This window comes from Helobdella robusta (assembly GCF_000326865.2).
Source record: "Helobdella robusta unplaced genomic scaffold HELROscaffold_45, whole genome shotgun sequence".
Lineage (NCBI taxonomy): Eukaryota > Metazoa > Annelida > Clitellata > Rhynchobdellida > Glossiphoniidae > Helobdella > Helobdella robusta.
Window position 1 is genome coordinate 1,358,361 of NW_008705095.1, and position 20,127 is coordinate 1,378,487.

Below are 20,127 nucleotides of genomic sequence, written 5' to 3' on the forward strand. Positions count from 1 at the left end.
CATCGAACTGACCACCAACCAACCAACCAACCAACCAATCAACCATCGAACTGACCACCAACCAACCAATCATCAAACTGACCATCAACCAACCAACCAATCAACCATCGAACTGAGCCCAACCAACCAATCATCAAACTGACCATCAACCAACCAACCAACCAATCAACCATCAAACTGACCATCAACCAACCAACCAATCAACCATCGAACTGAGCCCAACCAACCAATCATCAAACTGACCATCAACCAACCAATCAACCATCAAACTGAACCCCAACCAACCAACCAACCATCAAACTGAACCCCAACCAACCAATTAACCATCAAATTGAACCCCAACCAACCAACCATCAAACTGAACCCCAATCAATCAACCAACCAATCAACCATTAAACTGAACCTTAACCAACCAAGCAACCAACCAGCCTACCTAAGGAGGACATTCCTCCTCTTTCGAAAATCCTTGAATTCCTGTTCGTGTCTGAGTATCGATTTGTGCTTGTCCAATGTTTGATAGCCGCCCGGGTACTTCCAGATGTGGACTGTGCTCGTCAATCAAGTTCATCATCATCCTCGTCACCATTATCATCAACATCACAATCGTCACTATCATCATCAACATCACAGCCATCATCATCATCGTCGTTACCATTATCATCAACATCACAACCATCATCATCATCATCACAATCATCATCACAATCATCACAATCATCATCACAATCATCATCATCACCATTGAGGACCCACTTGCTTCATCGAGATCTCCCACTTCAACAGTCCAGCTCCCCAACAGCTGACCACCCGTGCCCCACTTGCTCACCATGTGACTGAACTTCTCACTGTGGTGATGGTGTGGTGACGATGATGACGACGACGACGATGATGACGATGACGACGACGATGATGATGATGAGGCTTATCAAACAACATGATAAAAAGGTGTGAAGATGTTTCAATGAGAAGAAGATGTTGGTGATAAGAATGAAGGTGATAGTAATAGTTACAATGGCAAAGACGATGATGATGATGATGATGACGAAAGTAATGATGATGATGATGATGATGATGATGATAGGGCAATAATGACAGAGACAAACTATTCATCAAGATATTCATCCATGGCCTCCGGTCGAACCTTGTGCACTGAATTTGAATGTTCGAATGAATCAATAATTAACTACTAATCATTTTATTATTCCAGCATCATCAACATTTTCATATTATTGAAATTTTACTGAAGCTCAAACTCAAACAAAAGATTGATCCTCTGGTTAGTTTCCTAAATCAAAACTAGACAGAAATTTTTTTAAACAATGAAATTTTTCTGTAAAAATGAAAAAACAGCATGCCCTAGAAATAGAATGATGAGAATAATTAAAATAATTACTTTGAAGTTCATAGACAATATCTTTGACAGCTAGAAGATTGGAGTGAGATTCAGTGCCAGCTTCCAATCGGTCGCCCATCATCTTCCTCAGCCATCCAGACTTATCTGAGTCCTCATCGATCTTCTTCTTCTCGTCATTTGTTTCCTTCAGGTTTGATCCAGACTTAAAAAAAGCTGACAACGACTTTGAAGTAGAAGCATAACCTCTGCTGGAATGTTTTTTTATTTATTTTATTATGTTGCATTTTTATCTTAGAAATAATTGATTTTATCTATTGAATAAAGAATACTAAACTAATTTAATAGCATACATTAATTAATAATTAACAAACTAATAAAATTATAAATATTTAATAAATTATTTAACATACTTAATAAAATATTGAATTAATAGAATAAATTAATAATAATAATGATACTTTAGTTTAATCTTTAATAAGTTAATTATTAAATAAATCAATCAAAATATGAAATATCAAAAAAGTTACAAGTTTACATTTTAAACTTTAGTATATTGAACAATTAAATCGCAATTATCTCTTTGCAAAGTTAATACGTCGTTCCTTCCAAATGTAATTCAAATAAAATAAGTTATTGAAATTAATTTGAAAGTCCACACAATTTGAAATCGCTGAAAAAATAATTTCCTAAATTGACATTTCCTAATTAAACTTCACAAGGAACAAACGTTACTCCGGAGACCTGGAGTGGTAGGTGTTTCCGGCAGAACTCTCCGCTAAACTCCGGAAAAGACTTTTAACGTGCAACCTTCGCAAGAACTTCACGGCTTCCATTACAATTTCTTCAACTTTGTGTGCGTGTTTGCTGGTGAACTATCCAGACTGAAATATATAACGAATATGATATATTCGATATATATGATACATATATACATTATATATCCATATATGATTTATATATTACCACATATGTATGATACATTTGATATATAAATGATATAAAAGTTAACCAATTTCTTACATCTGATGTGTGCGAGGTGAAGGCTGCTTAAAGATGAACTTTCGCCATGGTTATATTTTATATATTCGTGAGTCTCGATTTGGTTTCGCTTAACTATAGTTCAATTTTTATTTTTATAACAATTTTCAGAATAAATTTAATGATATTCGTTAGTTGTTCACTCATAAAAAATAAAATTTCATTAGTCCTTATAGCAAAAATGACCAGAGCTTTTCAATACATGATACAAAATTGATACAAATTGCCGTAGAATGCATATTGGCTTAAGTTTAAAAAGTTTGAAAAATTAGTTTTTGTTATATTTAATGTTATAAAATATTTTTTTTAAATAATTAAACATTTTTAGGATCGGCTTTATTGGCTATTCGCAGCTTGGAAAATTTGAGCGGCTTCCAACTCCAAGTCGAGCCGAATCGGCTCCATCAGCTTGGCTCGGCTAGGTCCACCGTTGCAAACGTTCTTAATTATAAACTTGAGTTTAGAGTGGCTTGAAACTTATATACTAATTAACATTTATTGTTAAACATACAGAATGAATTAATTTACAAAACAGAAGGTGCTACAAATGTCAATTGTTTTATAAAAGTCTCCACCAGTCCTCGAAAGTATCAGCATGTTTTTCACAAAAATGAGCCACATGTGTTGCATGAAGAATTGCTTGCAAATTATTGGAAGAATGAATCAATGTTGATTTCGGGGTTCTTGCCAAAAAGAATGACAAGAAATAAGAGCAAAAATCATGCCTATACATGGCGGTTGTTTTCACGCCGTTTTCCGACAATGCACATATTGATGGAGGGAGGGGCACAAAAGTTTTCCACTCTGCAGAAGTTCATTATTCTACGTGTTCTACACGTAAAATGAAATCACACTTGATGAAGTTGAACTCTTAATGGGGTAACATTACGACTGTGCCTGGATTCGAACTAGTAGTCAGCTTATTCAATGTAGTCGTTTCGTTAATGAAATGAGGAGTGTCCCTTTTTCAACTGAAATGTTTCTGAGAGACCGATTGCCTAATTCCGTGGGCCAAATTTATGACTTCATTTGTTTCTCTGGAAACTTCAGTCTGAACGACGATTTTAGAATTTATTTTATGAATTTGATGTTACCAGTTGAACCTTTTACATTATTTTTTAATTTCAAAAATTGCAGAAATAATAAGCTGTGTTGAGGAATGGTTTAAAAATGTGAAGTCCTGTCTAATTTGCAGGAGTCAGCTTTGCAATAAAAGCAAAGTTCTTAGGAATCACTTAATAAAGGAGCTGGGATCCACTTATCATTTAATGATTAAATTGTTCAGTGTACCAGATGAATAATTTTTTTCTTCAAAAGTAAAAAATAACTTTATTAAAACTATCCCTGATTTTCTGTGATTGATTATGCATTTATTTTAAATCTTTAAAAATGTCAAACTATATTGTGTGAATTAGATAAATAATAAAAATTAGATGTTACTTTGAATATGCACAGTCTTTAGCTTTTTAAACAATGTTTAAATTTCGGAATTAACTAATTGCTTGTAATAATTACAACTGACACAAAAGTTAAAATTTTTATCGACAATCTTTATAAACCAAATTATTGAAAATTATTTGAAATCGTTTCAAATATAAATATTTTAAAATAAATTGTAACTTTATTAACGTTAATAATAAAATCATAAAAATCTAAACAAGCTTAAAAACTAGTGAAACATTTTTTTTAATTATGAGAATAGTCGTCATTGTTAATATATCCACTACAATTCAAAAAATATTAGTCAACGAAATTTAATTAATTTTATGACCGTACAAACCTGCGGCTGTGCAACTTTTACCAGCAAATATTTTAGCGTACAACAACGAGGTCATGTTAAATATTTTATAAATACAACTAATTAAATTAATGTAAAGATATGGTCTAATGGTGCCGTGATAATTTGGAGACCTATGTCTCATTTTTCTCTAAAGCAGGAGTGGGCCAACTTTTTTGCTGTGAGGGCAACCTTGAGGACTATTTTACCTATGAAGGCTGCAAATTTTTTCGAACCGAGGGAGAATTTTTTATGATTTGTGGCTCTTTTTATTGGTCATAATGTCTGGCTGACGACCTTTTTGGCAGGTGGACCGCATCCGCAGGCCGTAGTTTGCCCACCTCTGCTTTAAAGAAACGTTCCAAGTCCACCACAAAGAAAGTAACAAAAAGATAAAAAGTCAGAGTCGATTGAACTCTGAGCTAAATTTTATTTTAGTAATTTTACTCAATTATTTATCATATTTTTATTTTTTAAACAAACTGATTATTTTGATGATAAAAACTTTCAAATGGCCAAGAAACGTTTTCTTGTTTTTTATATTATTTATTAAACTTTAGGAGTAAATTGATCAAATAAATAAATTAAACAAATTAATTTTTAAAACAAATTAAGATTTACCAGCGGGTAGATAATGTTATCTTTTAAAGTGAAATTAGGAGCAGGAAAAGTATGTCAAAGAAGTTAAATAAAGCAAGCTAGTGTTTCTATGAGGACTTTGTATCAAGAGCAGCGTTGAATTTTGTTTAGACTGAAGCCATCTTTGAAATCATTTTTAATCGTTTTTTTTTCTTATTTATTTTATTCATGTATACTATTGAAAAAAAAAGATTAATGACGATTGTTGAGTATTTAATGAGGAATGGCAACTGAATAGTATTTCACAAATGTTGGTGAAAAAGCATTCCGCTTATTTTGTCGCGAGTTCAAAGATTAAAAACACGGTTGAAAATTGTGAACAATTGCATACTTGCCTTTAATAAGAAAATATGTATTATTTAGTTTTATTAAGATGTATGGCAACACTTAATAATAAAATAAATTCTTACAGTAATTTTCAAATAATTGTTTAACCTGAATGCCTGCTAAATATTAACCACTACTATATAGGTTTGCTTCAACTGCAAGTCCAAAATAACATTTAAAATCATGTCAACTTCGGTTAATCGGACCAATTTAACTTGGTCCCGATATGTTCCGATAAACCGGCTTCAACTGTGTCGCATTTTCAATACATATGTTTCTTGTCAGAAATATCGTCTGTGTGAAGTTTGAGTGCTTCAACAGAGCCGAAACAACCTTTATATGCTAGTGAAATACAAGCTTGAATGGTGATAAACGAACTTGTATTTGAATATGGCACGAGTGCATATACAAATGTTAAGTGGAAAGTGTACTAATTGTGAATGAAGTGAACAGCAGTGCAGGTGTATAACAAGCACGTTGTTCTGTTTTGGAAGGTATGTATGCATAGGGAAGCGAGTTGAATGCAGAGTTTTAGAGTTTTAAATGAATGGTCGTTAGCGATGTTCATATGAAATTACCGTTGCGCTTTCGTTTTAAATTAACGTTGTGAATTTGTTGAATTGGTGTTATAGTTGTGTTACGTTGGTTATGTTGCGTTATTTGGCGCTATATTGTTACGGGTGAACGTTGAACATTTGAGCTTTTAACAAAATATTTTCGTAAGTTTTTAAATGGCAAAACCATGGGCAAAACAAATATTTATATTCATATTTTTTTGGAATATTGGTGAAAGTTTAGTGGTGAATTAATTATTAAATGATGAATAAATAAAATAATTTAATTCATTTTTAAAACATATTAAGATTTACCGACTGTGATCTTTTAAAGTGAAATTACATGTGAACGGAAAAATTATGTAAACAAAGTTGTAGAGAACAATTTGTAGGAGGCAGCTACCTTTCCAAGGCTGAAATTTTCAAATATCTTTTTGAAAAATTTGCTGAAACAAATTCGGAGATAATGGTTTTCCAGTTGGGTCACTTCGCGTTTTTTGATCCAGGATCATAAAGACCAGATTCATTGAAAACAAAATGTAAAAGTGAATATTTTTAACGGTGCACTTCGAAAATTCTCTTGGCATCTTTTTGTCAATTTTTTTGAAACTCCGACAAATTCAGGATTTGGTTAATTTTGTTAGTTTGGAAAATTAAAAAAAAAAACAGATTCATTATAATAATTTAATGGTTTTTCTTATTACTCAGTGTCAGGAACGAAATTTAAACGATTAACGATTTCTTACCACAACAACCAGCCCGGTTAACGAGCATCACATGGTAGACAGCGTGAACATCCAACAAATCGACTGCTATCTAGTTCGGAGGACCCTCATGTGAATGGAAGCAGCAAGGATTTGGAATGGTGCCGTTCGACCCCCATTAACCGCCTTGCTGGAGTTGAAACCAGACCGTTGAAAGTAAGCTGAACTCTCAAATGTTAGTTTGTTTTGTGCCAAATTGTTTAATTTGCCTGCAAAAACGATATATAATTGAATTATACATTATGACTTGTTTAAATTTCAATTTATGTTGACGCCTTTGACGTTCTTTGTGACTTGTGCTTGGATTTTTTTTCACAAAACGAATTAGTGCAAGTACTGACGTGGTAATTAAATTTGAAATAATCCTTGCAAAATAAATGAGAAACAAACCCTTAAGTAAGATGCCTTCACCCTGCGTCGCATTTAAAAGCAAAACTTATCAAAACATTTGATAAAGTTAACGGTATTTAAGTATTTCTGTTGAACTTTTAATAATTTAATTAAAGATTGTAAAAATAACTATAGAAGTTTGATGTATCTGGAATTGGTAGGTGTACCTCTGATTGTTTAAATTTTGAACGTAGAAATGTTTCGATAGATGCGGAAACAATTGGCAAGACGTTTCGTCATCGTAGAAATTGCAAGACAAGCATAGGGCGAAGCGAACTGTTTGGCGCACTCCAGCGCACTGCTCACTGGAACTCTTCATTAATTAAATCCGTACTGCCAGGTTGAGAGATGGATGTTGAGCGGTTGTGACGTTGCAATCTAATCAATCCAATGTTGCGTCAATATAAGAAACAATTGAATTACCTTTCTTGGTTTTACTTACAAAATTTACGGTGTAGATTACCAAACGGCAAACAGTTCAAAAAGTTTTGGTTAAAAATAAATAAAGTTGAGCAAAATTCAACTGTGAAAGGCTGAAATAGTTTCCAGTCCAGATTGAAAAAATCTAAATATAAATTATGTCCAATTTGATCTTAACCCTATCAAACATTTCCACTATAAGAGGCATCAGTCCCAAACCTCATCCTGTTATCTGGCTGCATGTTTTTTTACATCCACGTTGTCAAAATCAAATAGAAACACGATATGTATGAAACTCGCCAAATATTGCTTTATTGTTCCTCAAAGATGCTGACACATAATTGAACAACGACAAATATCATTTTTATTGGTGCTGCTGTTGTTGCCGGTCGAGAAGTCTTTTCAAACGAGAAAAAAATAAAGGTTCGACTTGTTCATTACTTTGAACGATTCAAAAGAGATATACAATCGTATATTGCTACTGCTAAAATTCTTAATCATTACTCATTTCGTTATTGAGTTTATTAATTGAAAATGTTAAAGTTGTTGAATTATATAACAATTTTAGTCAGTACGTTGTCCCTTGCCAACTTCTTCACCACTCCCGCCATGTATTCGCTGGCCTTGTTGCCATACTAGCGAAGCAGTCCTCAGTTTGTTTTCTTTTTCGCCCATTGTCTTCATGATTGTCGTAATTGTACGTTGACTCATTAGCTTCATCATCATTCTCATTGTCACCAACATCATCATTATCATCTTCATCAATTACATTATCATCATTGTCATCACCATTTTTTCTACCATTATCCTCATTGCTATCATCACTATTGCTATCCTCATCATTTTTATCATCATCGTCACCACTATCATAATTATCGTCATCATCACCATCCACACCATCAATACTTTCATCACCATAATTGTTAAAATCATCATAATGACCGTTTGCAAAGCCGTCGTTGTTTTCTTCATAAAAGTGGTCCTTGATCCAACCACCATCTTCGTAATTTCCATTGTCCTGATAATGTTGAACAACAAAATTGTCACCATGGTGGTAACCATCTGGGCTGAAAGTGTTGGCGACATTCTCATCAATAGTCGGTAGGACATACAAGTGAGCATTGCTATCCTGGGTGTCATAGGCTACGTAATAAAACTGCCCACCCAGCATTTCCAGCATTGTTATTGTTATGGCAGACATTCACATTATGTCCGTCCAATAGGATCGGCAAGCTCTCTATCATCGTCGGTCGCCAGTTGTATGAATTTCAAATAGATGAACTACAGCAACGGGCGGGTTTTCAGAATGAAGGCAGTTTACGAATGGCCTCGAAATTTCTATTTGTGCCATTTTTGAAATTTAAAAATTGGCTAAAATGTATTTATTTGCAACGTATTAAAAACACTGCTCAATAACTTCTTAATTTAGTGATTCAAATTCGAACATTTCAACCTAAAAAATGGAGTTTTGTTGTAAATCTTGGAGTTTTCATCTGCATTTGTTAATAAAGATTTTTTTATCTTTAGTCAGCACATTGTACATTCCTCAGATATGTTGTTTGTTTTAAGAAAGATATGAAGATGTTTTTGCTTTAAATTTTGAAAAATTAAATTTTGGCTGAATGCGTCAATAATTTAGTTACTAAATATCGATTTTAAGCTAACATTAATTGAGTCGTCGTTGTAAATAAATCTGGAAAGTCAACTTTTCAAAAACTACTGCAACGGGCGAGTTTTCCGCAGGAAGGCAGTTTGCAAACGGTCTCCAAAATTTTTTTGGTGCCATTTTTCTAATTAAAAAATTTACTAAAATTTATCAAATTGCAACGTTTAAAAAAATACCATGCTTGACTTACTGATTCAAATTCGTACAGTACAGCTCATCAATTGAATGGAGTTTAATAACTTTTGTTGTAAAACTTCATGTTGACGAAGCGATGTTTTAATTTTGAAAAATTAAATTTTGGCAAAATTCGTCAAGAATTTAGTTAATAAATATTGACTTTAGAGTTAATTAGAGTTGCTCTTGGTCGAAAAGTGTTTTTAAACGAGAAACAAATTGCGTTTAAATCATTACATGTTGAAAAACAACGACGAATGATTGAATGAAATCATAATATAACAGTGAGTCATTTGTTTGTATTTGATAAGTATGATACCACGTGATTAAGTTTTTCCTGTTGATTATTTGAAAAATACAAAAGATATATAAAACAGTATACTGCTACAGCCTAAATGCTTGATATTATTTCGCCATCGAGTTTATTAATTGAGAATGTAAAAATTCTTTTTATAATTGAATAATTGCAAAGTTTTCATTCAAGAGGTTAAACAAAAAGTTATTTACACATATATACATAAATAATATTCAATTCATCATTTTCGTTGTGCTTGCCAACTTTTTCAAAACTCCCTCCATATTTTTGGTGGCCTTATTCCCATGATTGTAAATGGAAAGTATTCTTCTCTACGTTTTCTTTTACGTCCATTGGAAACTCCAGTTCCAGTTGCTGATTGATCATTACTGTTGTTGATGTAGTCGTGATCGTCACCATCATCATCGTCATTTTCATCATCATCACATTGATCATCATCATTCTCATCATTACTCGCTATGTCATCTTCAGCCTTGTGATCGTCGTCATTCTCCTCATCATCTTCCTCATCATCTTTTTCATCATTAGTGTAATCATTCCCACCATCATCAGCATCATCACTGTGATCATCATTGTTGTTGATATTTTCGTGATTGTCACCATCATCCTCACCATACCCATTTTCATCATCATCCTCATCAGACTTGTCATCTTCAGTGTTATCATCATAACAACATTGATCATCATCATTCTCATCATTACTGTCTATGTCATCATCATTGTCATCATCTTCATGATTATTATCAATACTAATGTTATTCACATCATTATTATTCTCATCATATTCATCATTATAAGCATTGTTAAAGTTGTTCTCGTCATCATCATCATCATTCCTTTCATCAGTAGTGTAATCACCATCATTATCATGATAAGCATTGTTACCATTATTTTCATCATCTTCATCATCATCATCATCATATTCATTGTCACCATCTTCGTGATCATTAGCATAGCTAAAGTTACTCTCATCGTGATAATATGCGTTGTTAAAATGATAATGTTGATCAACATCTAGGCCGATGATATTGTTGTCGACATTTTCATAGTCGTTCGGGTGGATGAGATTGATCTGGCCATTTCCGTAAGCATTCACATTATTGTTCATATTAAAGTGGCTGATGTTATAATTTTCCTGTGCGTTGTTGTTGTCATAATAAAAATGTTCATCATGGAATCCAAGACTGTCGGTGGAATTGTAGTCCTAGTAGACATTCTCATAGCCAATAATATCGGTGAGATTTATATTGTCATCCCCATCATCGTCAGTTGCATCAACTTTAAACGGATTAACTACTGCTACAGGCCGGTTTTCTTCAGGAAGGCAGTTTGCGAACGGACTCCAAATTTTTTTTGGTGCCATTTTTCAAATTTAAAAAATTTACTTGAATTTATTAAATTTCAACGTTTAGAAAAATACAACGCTTTAATTACTGATTCAAATTCGTACAGCTCAATTGGATGAATGGGTTAGTTTATGTTACCGTTTTAAACTTTATATTGACGAAGCAATTTATAACTTCTTTGTTGTTAATCCGGCAGTCGTCTTTGTGACATTCTTCTGCATTTGTAATTATTGATATTTATGTATAGTTCGCAACATCCTATATTATTTCGATATGTGTTCTTTGTAAGAAAGATATGAAGATGAATTTTTTAATTTTGAAAAAAAATTTGGTAAAATTCATCAAGAATTTAGTTAATAAATATTGATTTTAAGTGTGTATTAATTGAATCGTCGCAAATAATTTTGTATTATAAGATTTTTGAAATCCAAGTTTGGTTTGCAATACTTTTTTAATAAATAATTCGAAAAATGATAATGTAAAAAGAGGCCGTCCATAAAGGATGTCACGCTTTAAAGGGGGAGGGTGTCCAAATATTTGTGACGAGGAGGAGGAGGGTATACGAAAGTGTGACGTCCCTTTTTTTTAATTTTCCAAATCTATTTGATAGTTTTATGTTGAAAAATAAAATAGCCCTTCCAATCAGCTTGTCCCAGTTTTCACAGCTCCCATATGATGCATTTTGCCTTTCTGTTCAAGGTTGTATTAAAAACCGCATCTGCGAAATGTGTGGGTTGTAAATGCTTTAATTCTGATGGAAAAAAGACTTCATGTTATTCACAAAAAATCTTCATTTCAGAATAATAAAGTTAGACCAGTCGGAGTTGCTGCTGGACGTCAGAGGGAACTTATGGCAGTAATTGCATTCGAAGAAAACGAAGATGTTGAATGGCTGAATGAAGATGACGTGGACACTACCAACATTGAGTTGCCAAATATACCAAAAGAAGAAAGCCCATGGATTCCGTTGCGGTTTCAGTTTCACAGCACCTGGCCAGCCTTTGGGGAGGAAAGCAATTCGTGATCTTTCATATTAATTCGTTATATTTTAACTGCGGTAAAGCATTTAGATATCAAACTATCGTCATATAAACTTGTCATTCGTTATTTTGATGTCAATAAAAAATGAAATGCATGGAACAATTACATTGTTTAATGACTCTTCGCTAAGAGATGGGGGGTGTGGGTAAAGTTTTGTGACATGTTTATCTTTGGGGGGTTGGTCGATTTGTGACAGTTTGTGACACGGGGGAGGGGGGTCAAAAAAAAGTTTAAAAAGCGTGACATCCTTTATGGACACCCCCTTATTTTATTATTCTTTTTTGTTTTAATTACTTGTCATAGTTAGTCATACTATGTCTGTGGATTTAAAATCAGATGATTTTGGGCAGTTTTTTAAAAATAAAGTAGATACAATTCTTGAAACAACGACACATGCCTATGAACCTATTCAACCGGCGCATCTTGGCAATAAAATGATAACCTTGACTGCCAAATTTGCATGCCATCAATTCCTTGGCAGCGGCAAGTTTACTACAGTCCATCCATTTCTCCTTTGTCGCCCTTTCTGGCATTTCCTCTTAAAAGAGGAACATTGGAAAAAAGGGAAAAAAATTTAAAAATAAATTTAAAATTTGTACCACAACAGTAGTACAATCAGACCTGAGACCAACTGCAATACCTGCAATACCGATCTTACAGCCTGCACAGGTGAAAAATCTAACTGAATGTTCTGTTTGTAAATAAACAAACTCAACACGAACTGTACAGAGAGTTAGAAGACCTGCACAAAAAAGTAATATAGGGTGCCACGTTCGTGTGTGTGTGCTGTGTACATGTGTGTGTGTGTGTATTGCACCATGATGCGTATGGTGACGTGTGTCTATTGTTTATGTATGAATCTATGTGAAGGAGTTGGGCATGAAGAATGCATTCTACAGGAAGAAGTTGCCACTGGCGATGCAGGTCATACTTCTATTGTTGACTGGCGACAGATATAGAACTGCACATTTAGACAATTGTAAACTATCCTTTAAAATTTATTTGTATTTGAAAACTGATTGGAATTACATGGAAAAATTCAAATTAAATTCAAAAATTCCAATCTCGAAAAAAATAAAATAACCTTTGAGAAACTCTCAACATTTGCAGCCAAATTATCCAAAAAATTTAGGAAAAGAATCAGTTTTTTAAGAATTATCGAGTAAAATATCGAGCAAATAAAATACGTCTCTAATTAACTAACGCGGAACATGCTGTAGAGTTTTGAAGTTTTTATGTTAAAATTATCATGCCCATGCACCTATTGAATTGTTTTGTTTTAAATTGTTTTAAATACATGCATGCTCAGACAAGTAACATTTAATTAAAACCATTAAAAACGTTGAAAGATTTTTTAGGTCAAATATATTGCAACATTAACAAATATTGTTCCAAGACGGTTACTGAAAGAACAACACAGTTTCTTCTTGAGGAAATTCTTTCTCTTTCTGTGAACACGCTAGCTCAACGTTAAATAACTCGATATTGTTCGTGTACATAAAATAATGAGAGATGACTTTAATTGGCGACTTACGTGTGTTGAGTATTAGTTTGTGTTTAAGATGTCATAAAGTTTAATGATCGAACGAGGAACGACTCACCCATTATTGTTAATAATATTTTTATTGTTTGATTGCAACTATATATATTTTAATGAAGTAAAATAACAAAACTTAAAACTGAGAATTAAAATATAAAGAGTAACGCAAATAATAATGTGTAAAAGTGTATGAGTAGTGCGTAATAGCTCTTAGCGTTTTAAAGAGATAACTAACTTAACTAAGATATTAGAAACTCTCACCTTAACTCTCTTTAACTTATGTGCTCGCCTTTTATATACCAGGAGACCTCGCTCCCTAGAGATTAACTATCAATAGTTGTCTAATTCCTTCTAATCAGTCAGTCCCTATTGTATGTCACCCCATTCTTATTGTACAAAGTATTATAGGCTCTGATCAATTATACGTTAGGGTTATATTATCTTATATTAAGCTGCTGTAAATTTGCTGTCTCGCGTGAACTAATTTGATAACTTAACTATCATTATAATTGCATACCTACTTTAACGCATATCTATATGCAACCTATATCTACTTATACCTCCTAACCTAAATTATCATCTACATAATAATATCTCAATCAAAAATTAATCATAAACCAATGTTTAATCAAATATCATGTACAAACAATAAATTACAGTTTTTATATAGCAACAGTTCAAAAAAGAAAATAGAATCATATGCAATCTTTTTCATCAGCACAAAATTTTCTCAGAAACTCTCTTGAGTTGATGTCTGCCTGTGATAAAAAAGTTATATCCATTTTTATAATAAGGAGACATTTGATGTCAAACAAAACCTAATACTTAAAACAAATGAAAGAAATTAAAACAATAAAAAATTACTTAAACCTTACCAATCTGATTGGTTCAGGAATTCTACAGACACAACACAGCTTGACTAGATTGATTGCTGTTTGTAATGAGATTTTATGGCCCACAGATATGTAAACAGGATTTCTTGAGTCAACTCCACTTCTTAGAGCCTTAAAGTTTTAAATTTTTTTATTAATTATTTATTAAACGAATAAACTTTTACAAATTTCTCAAGATTATGAAACTTTTAAATGGTATTTTAACTAATGTTGCAAATGTTATAAATGTTTTGAAAAATTTCATACAATTCCAAGAACATTTCCACTGGATGATTCTAACATAATGCTATCTCCACAGTTTTGCATGTTTTCAATCTAAAATTGAAAATTTATAAAAGAAAAATAATAAAGAAACAAATCACCAAACAGAAATTTGAAAAACCTTTTTTCTGAGAGAATTATTCTTCTCAATACCATCAACATTGCTGAGCTTCTTTGCAACACCAATTGTTGGCAGGTCCAACATGACACCAATGTGACAGGCCAAACCAAAATCTTCAAAAAGAATTTATAGAAGTGTTTTGCGTGACAGAGTTTTGTTCCATTATTAGCTAGGAGATCAATTGCATCATACACAAAGTCTACACCATAGAAACCTAAGTTAAACTGATATGCATTAATAATAATAGAAAAGTTTCCTTAAATATGTTATGAAACAAAATTCTATTCTTACCTATCAGAAACTCACATACACACAAAATCACAAACTGCAAGAATTAAATAAACAAAAAACCATTAAATATAACAGCAAACAAAAAATAAGCAAACTTTTTTTGTGCAGCACACCATTGCCATCAACCATAAGGCACAAGGGCCTGAAATCAGGGTGGGCCTCCATAAATGATCTCATCCTTCCAACATAAAATTCTGCCTCTCGAAAAGCTAAATAGCCAGAAACATAAGGGACTGTTATTTTTATCATTGTTGTTTCTTCATACACCACCTTCACATGTGGTAAAAATACTGTTTAGCCAATAAAAATTATCTTAATAATTCAAATATATAAAATTAATAAAGTAGCCATACCTCTAAATATGGCAAACTCAATACAGTTAATCCAACACATGCATCTTCAGTGTTATCCTTAATGAATGAGATATCGAGACCAATTATGTATGGTAGTTTTTTATCATTGCAATCAATGTTGTCTGTATGTGTTGTGTTCTCAGGCAGTTTAATGCTGCCTTTGAATTTAAATTTCTTTTTAAATTTTAAAAATGTTATCTTGTCTCTTTGGTAGCATAATTGGTGTATGGAATTATTCAAAAATGTCTGCCATTCTTCACAATCTTCTAACCGACATTTGGATTTTAAATTATTCTGCTGTCTGCGAAAAAGCAAAAAAATGATTACTAAAAATTTCATCATCATATTAATTCACACAACATGATTTTACGTGTTGAAAAAGATACAGAAAACTAATTTTAAAAGATAATTTTGCAAAAAAAATTCATGAAACCTACTTACTCATCCCAGCTTTTTATAATGTTTTCATAGTTGTCCATCTCTAAATAAATAAATTATTACACTGTCAGCATCATGTTTATTAAATTTACAATTTATTTTATTACAATTATATGATATTATATTATATTATGTAATTAATGTAGGAGGGGTACTTGGATATGCTATGATTGCCATCTTATGTCCTACACTTACCTATATTCTAAAAAAATCTATAACCATGCTTGTCTACCTTATTATAAATAAGCTTATCCATTAAAATTAATATATTGTAAATTTCTTATGGCTTATGTGGACTGTGTATTTATTAAATTAAAACAACTTGATTCATTAAATCTAAATGTAAATCCGTGATGACGTTGATGATGATTATGATCTCGATACAAATCAAAACTTTTTATATCATTAAAATTAAATAATTATTGTTAGAATTAAAAAGTTGAAATAACTGCTTAACATTCTTAATCAGAATCCTACACCTCTGATTTTTGCATACCTGGCAGAGAAACTAACGCAAAAGAATAAAAAAAAAACACCATCAAGTAAATAATCAATAATTGAATAATCAATAATCAATAAAATAATGGTTTAACCTGAACTGAACAAATTAGTCGAATGCATAGCTAGCGCCATCTTTAAAAGCAGCAATCATCTCAATTATCTAAATCTAAAGTTTAGATTTCATCATCTCAACTATCTCAACTCAATCATCTTCTACGAGTTAAAATTTTGTCAACCGGGTAGGTACGTTATGAGCACGAGTCAGTGTATACAATACAGGCTCCTAACACGACTTATTTATTTTCGTAACGATTTCCTCCTTCCTTGTTGATGTTATTGAAACTAGGTAAGGTCGATTAAACATGCGATGCAGTCTAAATATTATATTAAATGCTAAAATATTAGAATATATATATATATATATATATATATATATATATATATATATATATATATATATATATATATATATATATGTTGGTAGTAGACCATAATTCATACAATATTCTATAAATTCTACCGAATGTTTGGCGTTAATATGTTTGTAGTTCGTTTTTTCAATTTTTCTCACTAAAGTTTTTTGGTGAACGTTTAGTTTATTTAAATTCAAAATAAACTTATTTTCCAAATTCATGCTGCAAAGCATATAAGGCAAAAAAATAGTGACAAAGAAGAATATGATGCTATCGATGAAAAAAAGGAGACCAAAGAAGAAATAGTGACAAAGAAGAATATGATCAATCAATCAATCAATCAATCAATCAATCAATCAATCAATCAATTAGCTTATAAAGCGCTATTTCCGCGATGTTCAACAGCGCTCCTCAATGAATTTTGAAAACAGATTGGTCTTGAGATCCGCTCTGAACTTCGCAAGTGATGGAAAAGTAGTTAGAGAAGTAGGTAGAGAGTTCCAGAGAAAAGGACCAGAAAAAGCAAAAGCAGATTTGGCAAAAGAGTGTTTAACACGAGTTAAGAAAAAGCGAAAAGAAAAAGACGATCGTAAACCGGGGCGTAAAGGTTCAATTAATATATCTGATAAATACGTAGGAAATAATTTAGATTGAAACTTATACATGAACGTGCAAATTTTAAAAATTATTCTATATTTTATAGGTAGCCAGTGCAAGAGAACAAGATATGGAGATATATGAGAAAAGAAAGGGGCACGAGCAACTAGACAAGCAGCAGAGTTAAAAGCTTTACTTAAAGGATAGAGTATAGAGTCAGGAAGACCATAGTAGAGCGAGTTACAATAATCAATCCTAGATAAGACTAACGAAGTAACAAGAAGGAGAAGAGTAGGATCATCAAGAAAAGGCAAAAGTTTTTTTATTCTACGTAGATGAAAGTAAGAGCTTCTAGCAACACTATTAATCTGAAAAGAGAGAGATATAGTAGAATCAAAGATAAAACCTAGACTACGAAACTTATGAGAGACATCAAGAGTTTTAGAATCAGGTAAAATAATAGGAGGAATAGTAATTGAGTGTTTAGATTTATTAAAACAAATTAATTCAAACTTAGAAGGATTAAGTTTAAGACACATAGAGTCAGACCAAGCAATAATCGAAGAAAGACATAGAGATAAATTATGAAGAACACTATTGAGATTAGATGGAGGAAAAGAAGTATAAATATAAGAATCATTAGCATATAGTTGACTAAAGAAAGAAAAATTATTAATAATACGAGGTAGTTCAGAAGTATAGAGTATAAATAGAAGAGGGCCAAGGATAAAACCCTGAGGTACCCCGAAAGTAAGAGTAGAGGAGTTAGAAGTAGAATTATTGAGAACAACAGAAGAAAAACGATTACAGAGATAAGAAGAAAACCAAGATAGACTAGAATCAGTAATATTAAAAGAAAGATGCAGCAGTCTCAAGAGAATAGTATGGTCAACAGTATCAAAAGCTGAAGAAAAGTCAAGAGCAAGAAGAAGAGTAAGATTACTATTGTCACTAAATACACAATATCATTGTGTATTTTACTATGATGCTATCGACAAAGAAAAGGAGACCAAAAAAGATGACCAGCCAATAAAGAAACCTGACACCTAATTTTCATTTAAATTCACTTTGACGAAGTCAATCTCCATTTTGACAAAGTCAATATTTCCTTATATAAACAGCAGAAAGCACTGATGATGATTCATTCGGAATTGAAATATGGCCTTATTTGCAGCATGATTTCGGAAAATAAGTTTATTTTGAATTTTAATAAACAAACGTTCACCAAAAAACTTTAGTGAGAAAAATTGAAAAAACGAATATATATATATATATATATATATATATATATATATATATATATACATACATACATACATATATATATATATATAAATCGATCACTATATATTAAACACAGCTGATATGTTCAATATCATCAAAAAATTCGAATTTAAATACCACGCTTTTGCTGACGATGACAATTGCACCAATTTGTTGTAAAACAACGACATTTGATAATTTAGTTCACAGATTTGCCTGCTGTGCTAAAAATTAAATTAAATGGATGATAAACAACAGATTTAAGCTAAACAAGAGTAAAACTCAGCTTCTGCTTGTCGAAACCTGGTAACAATAGCAAATGATTCGTGTCAGCTCAACAAAAATATCTAAATCAGTTATCCAGTTTTATTCATCTGTCAATAATTTATGAATCACGTTCGATATGTCTATGGATCATCATGTCAAAAAATTGAACAAGGAATGTTATTTTCAATTACGAAGGCTTAGACAGATCAGAACTTTGCTTAATGAGGATACATTATAATATTTAGTTCACGCGTTTATTTATTCTAAGCTAGACTGCTGTAATAGTGTTTTCTATGGAACTTTCAATAAAATCATATACCAACTACAGTCAATTCAAAATCGAGCAGCCAAAATAGTTACTGGTGGGTTTGACCATGTTAGTAATAATATATTGAACCTGCACTGGATGACTTTTAGGCAGGCATGCTAATTGCATGCATGTTATCTGCTAATTAAACAGCATATATTGCATATGCATGCAGGCTTGCTCTGCCTTTTCTCTTTAATTTATCTTGAAGTTTATCTTTAGTTTATCTCTTTAATTTAACGTGTGTATAATTGGCATCGAAGATTGCGTATTAAATTATATAGGTCGGTCGTTCTGCCTGGGTTCAGTCTCATGAAATTTGGATGCAGGAAGTTTCAGGTTTGTTCGTTAATGTTTAGGCTTTAATTTTCTTAAGTTTAAGAAAGTTGAGAGTGAAAATAACCAGTAAAACACAAACCAACGAAGGCTTTAGTTTAGATTCATTTGCAAAAGATACCTAGTTTACTTTTACTGTTTTTCAATCACTAGGACTACTACTAGTAGACTATCTCTAGCTAGCTAGACTAGCCTAGACCCTAGATCATTCATTCATTTCATAAATCAAAATTCAAATAAAAATAAATTCATAGCCCAATTTTAAAGTAAAAATTATCATTTTCTTAAATCTTAGTTAAAATTAACATTTTTCTTTTTAGTTCTACACATATGACTTCATATGACATGTATCATAATAATTATAAATAAATATTATTTTTTATTCAGAGTACTGCTGCACATGCACCATATATAATATATTATATCTCCACTACACAACATTACATTACTGCAACTACTACATACTACATGACTGCAACTTGCACACAGTTTTAAGTTTTTTTAAGGTTGGTTTTTTTATATTATTTTTTATATTATATTGTTTTTTTTTTAGTTTTTTAGTAGTTTTTTTTAGTTTTTTATATTATTTTTTATATTATATTATTATTTAATAAATTTATTAAAAGTATTAAAAATTAACCTATTAACAACTCATGAAATTTATATTAAGTCTTGCATAAAAATATTGATAGCATATGATATAATGTATTATATATCGATAAAAAATTAAAATTCTATTA

The 20,127-nt window shown here is 31.7% G+C and overlaps 4 protein-coding genes across 4 annotated transcripts in view; all 4 read right to left on the reverse strand.

The window, feature by feature from the left end:
• HELRODRAFT_187346 (hypothetical protein) overlaps positions 1–2,197 on the reverse strand; it is a 6,118-nt gene extending 3,921 nt beyond the window's left edge. The window contains exons 1-5 of the mRNA XM_009026181.1: positions 2,096–2,197; positions 1,394–1,602; positions 1,104–1,149; positions 754–845; positions 434–550 (exon numbers count right to left, since the gene is read on the reverse strand). Coding sequence (XP_009024429.1) covers positions 434–550; positions 754–845; positions 1,104–1,149; positions 1,394–1,602; positions 2,096–2,187 — 556 coding nt within the window. The 5' untranslated portion in view covers positions 2,188–2,197. The remainder of the gene's footprint in view (positions 1–433; positions 551–753; positions 846–1,103; positions 1,150–1,393; positions 1,603–2,095) is intronic.
• Positions 2,198–7,858: 5,661 nt separating this feature from the next.
• On the reverse strand, positions 7,859–8,443 carry HELRODRAFT_178060 (hypothetical protein; the record flags this gene model as incomplete). The annotated part of the gene is made up of 1 exon (XM_009026182.1): positions 7,859–8,443. The coding sequence occupies one exon, from the start codon at positions 8,441–8,443 to the stop codon at positions 7,859–7,861; it is 585 nt and encodes a 194-aa protein (XP_009024430.1).
• Positions 8,444–9,666: 1,223 nt separating this feature from the next.
• On the reverse strand, positions 9,667–10,782 carry HELRODRAFT_178061 (hypothetical protein; the record flags this gene model as incomplete). Its single annotated transcript, XM_009026183.1, has 2 exons — positions 9,667–10,554; positions 10,633–10,782. The coding sequence occupies 2 exons, from the start codon at positions 10,780–10,782 to the stop codon at positions 9,667–9,669; spliced, it is 1,038 nt and encodes a 345-aa protein (XP_009024431.1).
• A 3,424-nt stretch (positions 10,783–14,206) lies between these two features.
• On the reverse strand, positions 14,207–15,604 carry HELRODRAFT_85315 (hypothetical protein; the record flags this gene model as incomplete). The annotated part of the gene is made up of 5 exons (XM_009026029.1): positions 14,207–14,350; positions 14,486–14,554; positions 14,622–14,734; positions 15,008–15,182; positions 15,266–15,604. 5 exons carry the CDS (start codon positions 15,602–15,604, stop codon positions 14,207–14,209), a joined length of 840 nt encoding a protein of 279 aa, XP_009024277.1.
• Positions 15,605–20,127: the final 4,523 nt, after the last annotated feature.